General features: G+C 37.0%; 1 protein-coding gene across 1 annotated transcript in view; it reads left to right on the forward strand.

Annotated features, from left to right (window-relative positions):
• LOC107679135 (equilibrative nucleoside transporter 1-like) overlaps positions 1 to 5707 on the forward strand; it is a 20473-nt gene that overhangs the window by 8470 nt on the left and 6296 nt on the right. The window contains exons 4-10 of the mRNA XM_016474595.1: positions 444 to 583; positions 938 to 1072; positions 2115 to 2212; positions 2314 to 2395; positions 3491 to 3576; positions 3694 to 3805; positions 3900 to 3985. Coding sequence (XP_016330081.1) covers positions 444 to 583; positions 938 to 1072; positions 2115 to 2212; positions 2314 to 2395; positions 3491 to 3576; positions 3694 to 3805; positions 3900 to 3985 — 739 coding nt within the window. The remainder of the gene's footprint in view (positions 1 to 443; positions 584 to 937; positions 1073 to 2114; positions 2213 to 2313; positions 2396 to 3490; positions 3577 to 3693; positions 3806 to 3899; positions 3986 to 5707) is intronic.

A 5707-nucleotide genomic window follows, 5' to 3' on the forward strand; every position in this document is an offset into this window, starting at 1 on the left:
GACTCACAAGTTGAAAGTTACAAAACAACACACGCACAGCGCTGACTGACTCATAACGGCCGGGTGTTCTCCGAGTCCGATCGACTCGGGTGTTACACACAATGTTAAACAGACCCGGGACCTGAAGTAATAGATTGGGACCCGACCCGGACCCGGCTGACCATTTAATTGACCATTTAGTCGGGTCCCGTGTCCTCGGGTCTCGGGTCCTCCGTGTAGACCTCTAAGTTGGAGCAAATAGTGCAGGAAGCACATCCCTCACGACTCACTCCCATCTTCCATTGTGTTATTTAACAGCTTTGTTGACTTGACCGTTTTTCTAAAATGTGGAAAATGAGCTGTAATAAAAATGCTGAGGTATTGTGTAACTTGGCATGGATCTCCTCATTAGCTGCTGTCTGAACAGTATCTCTGGAGAGCTGATCTTGTGTTGTTTTTCCCAGGATTCCTCAGAAGCTGAGGATCTCAGGCAGTCTGTCTGTCATTTTAGTGGTGTTTCTCATCACAGCCGTGCTGGTGAAGGTGGAGATGGAGCCCCTGCCGTTCTTTGCGTTTACCATGATCAAAATAATCTGCATCAACTGTGAGTATCATCATCATCATCATCGTCATCTGCAGTGTGTCTATGCCAGGCCTCTTGACCTCAGTGTCATGGTCTTCTCTGTAGTTTTTCTCTCCTCTGGGTCAGGTCACAAGGTTTGGTTTGTGTTTGGAGTTCATAATGAGTAAAAGATGGCTCGAGTTCACACACATCCTTTGATGCTGATATTAATACACAGCATGTTTGGAGAATCAAGCTGGGGAAGGTCCTACTTGAAAGAGGAGATCGTACAGCAGTGAACTCTCAGAAATGTGTTATCACGACCTTTACGTGTTTCTGTGTGCATTTATCTCTAATCTTAACCATCGTTTTCTACTTCGTTGTCTCTTTCTGCAGCGTTCGGGGCGATTCTGCAAGGGAGTCTGTTTGGTTTGGCTGGGATGCTCCCAGCGTCCTACACCACGCCCATCATGAGCGGACAAGGCCTGGCAGGGACGTTTGCAGCCTTCTCCATGATCTGTGCGCTCGCCTGTATGTGTTCATCTTTTGCCATTCTCTTTATTTTCTTCTTTTCCAAATCGGAGGAACCGGAATGTGGAAAATTCCAAACCAGCTTTGTTATTGTTAGCTACAACTAATAAAGATAGCTTCGTCAATTGAAAAAAGCTGAAATAAAATCAAATGAAATTAAAGCTAAATAGAAATATTAAAAAAGCTACAACGCACAACAATTTTACTGAAACACAAAACAATTAAAATATTAATAAATATTATAATAGGGTATAAATAATACTTAACACTAGACAAAACTGATTCAAAGTAGATGTTTAAAGCTGAAATAAAAATAACAATTAATATAAGATAAAAAACTTAAACTGAAAAAAAGTCGAGGGATCTTGCCTTGGCAGCTAACTTAAATAAAATAAATTGAAGCACTAAAATTAAATTTGGAAGAAAAAAAGCTAAATAGAAATATTCTTTATAAAATTAATATAAAGGACAAACACGCATAACAATTTTACTGAAAGTAATATTAAAATTTAAAATATTAATAAATACTATAGGTTATAAATAATGCTAAAATAACACTGAACCAAAAGATTCAAAGTAGATCCAAATAGGTTTAAAGCTGAAATTAAAAATAATCTATATATTTTTTTTTATCTTGTCTTGAACATGAACCTAAATGAAAATTGGAAATATTACCTTGGGAACTAAATGAAGTAAAATAAGCATAAATTGAAGTACTAAAGCTGAAATAAGCAAAATATAAGGCAAAATATTTTTTTTTAACTAAAACTAATAAAACTTACAAATGCACATCAAATTACTAACATTAAAATGGAAACTGAAAATAAAAAATATTAATACAGTAATAGTATATAAACACTGAAATTGCACTGACTGGACAAATTCAAAGTAAATTCAAACACGTAGTTGATAAGTGATAATGTGTGTTTATGTCACTAAAACATTTCTACACTGACTTCCATGAGTACTTCTAAATTGCTAAATCTGTGTTTTGAAGCCACAGAAATGACTGTTTAGTTGCAGGTGTTCTTGTCTTTTCCAGCGGGCTCAGCGTTACAGGACAGTGCGTTCGGTTACTTCATCACTGCCTGTGTGGTTATTCTCCTGGCCATCGTTTCTTACTTCGCTCTGCCTAAAATGGTATGATGTAAACTCACATCTGCGTTTCATTTCCACTAATCAATGCTGAGAATTATGTTGTGATGTTTACATGTTAAAAACTAAAAGTATTTGTTCTGCAGGAGTTTTTCCAGTATTATTCTGAGAGCAATGGCTCCCGATCCAGCTCTGATGAGGAAAACAAGATGGATTTGCTGAAGCCAGGTAATGTCCAGCGTTTATCAAAAATGCTTCTCTAAACATCTGATGTCATCTAATGCTGCTCGTGAATAAATATATAAGAGCACTGGAATAAAAAACACAGTTAGCAATGCATCCAACCTTGTAGACAGGTTAGGTTTCACACTGTGAATGGCTGCTTTTCATTTTATTTCATATCACACAAGCTAACAGAGAAAACATGCAGAAGTTCTAATATTGCAAAGTTTGTGAATACAGTATAAATCAGGTCATAGAGATGGTGCCTTCTGAAGGTTACCAATCCTCAAGAAACTGAATTGATATTCAGACAACATACAGACATATCTCGTCAAGATTTTGAGATAATTTATTTGTGCTTCAGATGATTTTATTTGACCTCCTAAATATTTTAACGTAGGAACACTAGTGCATCTAAAAACTGCAGAGTCCTGTCTAAATGAGTTAAAAACATTTTTTTTTAAATTTCAATTTATATCTTTTTTTTTATTTTTATTGTACTTTAGAATTTTGTAATTTTACAATTTTGACCATACCGCTAAATATTTTGACTTTGGGACACTAGTGCTCTTAAAAAAACTGATTTATTTTTTAAATGCATTCACAGAGTTTTTTATCTTATTTTACATTTGATAATTATTTTAATTTTCAATTGTGTAATTATAAAAACACTTTTTTGAAATTTCAATTTAGATCTTTTTTTTATTTTTATTGTACTTTAGAATTTTGTAATTTTACAATTTTGACCGTACCGCTAAATATTTTGATTTTGGGACACTAGTGCTCTTAAAAAAACTGATTTATTTTTTAAATGCATTCACAGAGTTTTTTATCTTATTTTACATTTGATCTTATTTGATCTTATTTTACATTAATATTGACTGTACCTTAAATATTTAGACTTTATATTTAGAGAGTTTTGTCTTAAAAGCTTTAACAGCGATTTATGTGTTAAAATATTTTATTTTCTTGTATTTTGTTTTATTCATGCTGCTTAAAGACTTTTTTTGCTGCTAAATGACAAGTATGGTGTTGTGTCTGACTCGTATCATCTGTGTTTCCCTGTAAAGAGAAACTTGTTTTTGTGTTCTTGGCTTGTAGAAGGTCATGCAGAGAAGAGGCCGGTCCTGAGCCTGACTGATGAAGAGAGCAGACCCGCCGTGTCAGTGTTTGGCATCTTCAAACAGGTATCAACTCCAACCAGCTGCCCACATAACCAACAAAAATAGTGATGCATAATAAAGCCTTTCAAGAGCAGGACGTCTGTCTCTAATAACACTTGTACTGTCTGCTCTCTGTCTTAGATCTGGGTGATGGCTCTTTCCGTGTGCTTTGTTTTCACCATCACCATTGGCGTCTTCCCAGCTGTCACTGTTGATGTCAAGACCACTGTTGTTGAAGAGGGGAACGGTTGGAGTGAGTGTGTTTGCACGTCACTATATCGATGTTCCTATTCGTATTCTCTGCCACTGAGAGCAGTCGTGTCACAACTGCTCCGTCTCTTTCACAGATACTTATTTCATCCCGGTGTCCTGCTTCCTCCTGTTCAACTTAATGGACTGGGCCGGCAGGAGCCTGACTGCTGTTTGTATGTGGGTACGTATGTGTGTGTGATAATCTGGCTCAGACGCAGACTCTTCAAACACGTGCTGCAAATGCTTTATTAGCGCTTGAATCAGACGAAGCATTTGCTTTTTGTATTTGACCGTCCCCTCCTGGGTTTTCGTGGAATTCCTGTTAAAGTGTGATCTTGCTGAACAGAATCGAGCTACAAAGAGCAGAGCAGGGAAAACCCCGTTGGAAAGTTTCTCTGGAAAATCCTACATCATTTGAAAGAGCAGTTCAGCCAAAAATGAAAACGCTGTTGTTCTGAACTCATGTGACTTCATTTATTATGTGGAACAAGTTGCTGTTTCCATACAGTGACCACAGGCGGTCAAGCTCAAAAAAGGACAAAAAGCACCATTAAAAGTGGTCCAGAAGTGGTCTTCTGAAGTCACATGATGGCTTTGTGTGCGGAACAGACTGAAATGTTTTTCACCAAAAATCTTGCCCTTTGTTGCAGCCCTTCAGTTTCATTCATGCAATTTCAGTCTGTTTCTTGTACCTAACTATTTTCATGACTATTCGTATCATACTTTTATGGTTGGTTGAATAACTGATTGATAGGTGTTGAAATGGTTTCAATCTTTTTTAACAAACAGAAGTTTTAGTGTTTCCATTGGTCAACATAGTTCGTCCTCACACCCACTTGCTTGTGGGGTGCCACAGGGCTCAATTCTTGCCCCAGTTTTATTTTCTATATTTATGCTACCAATGGGTGCTATCTTTGAGCAGTGGTGGACAGTAACGAAGTAGTTTTACTTCGTTTACTTGTATTCACTACATTCCAAAGCATAAGATCATACTTTTTACTTCACTACATTTCTTAAAACTAATCGTTACTCCCTATAATGTATCACGTGCTCCGAGACGCAGAAGCGGTGTCTGATTCATGAACAAACTGATTCTTTTCAATGAACCCATTAAATCGGTTCGCAAATCGGTCCAAACGATACATTCACGAATTGGAATGATCCGATTGCAGCTGTTCTCGAGTCGACAACTCGCTGATTCAAATTAACCGTTTAGTGCGAGTCACCAGTGAACTGAATTCACAAGTAAGAACTGGGAGATCTTGTGAGCGCGCATGTCTGATGCTGTTAAAAGTAAGTTACTAATGTCGAATTTTAGTATTAATTATTGTAACTGAAAATCATATTTAGGTCAAAGCTGTCAGTTGTTTGCGAACTAAATCTGCTGTAAAGGGTGATCTGTTTAAGCCCACTGAAATGCTTGAATGCAGACACATTAACATCAGAGTCTCTATGTTTTAGGTCAAAAAACATTAAAATAACACAGATAAAATAAAATAACTCATGCACGTTCATCTTCCCCGCTGTCGGTTCGCAAATCGCACCAAACGATACATTCACGAATTGGAATGATCCGATTGCAGTTGTTCTCAAGTCAACAACTCACTGATTCAAATGATCCGTTTAGTGCGAGTCTCCAGTGAACTGAATTCACAAGTAAGAACCGGGAGATGTCCACTGAAATGCTTGAATGCAGACACATTAACATCAGAGTCTCTATGTTTTAGGTAAAAAAAACATTAAATAACACCGATTAAATAAAAGAACTCCTGCACGTTCATCTTCCCCACTGCTGTAACGTTAGCAGTTTTTCTAAAATGCTATGCATTTAGCCCTGTGTGACGTCTGTTTTTATATTGTTTGTCAGCACACATAGCCTAAGTTACTATGTATCTGGATCAAC

Source organism: Sinocyclocheilus anshuiensis, unplaced genomic scaffold (assembly GCF_001515605.1).
Source record: "Sinocyclocheilus anshuiensis isolate Anshui unplaced genomic scaffold, SAMN03320099.WGS_v1.1 scaffold300, whole genome shotgun sequence".
NCBI classification, from domain to species: Eukaryota; Metazoa; Chordata; class Actinopteri; order Cypriniformes; family Cyprinidae; genus Sinocyclocheilus; species Sinocyclocheilus anshuiensis.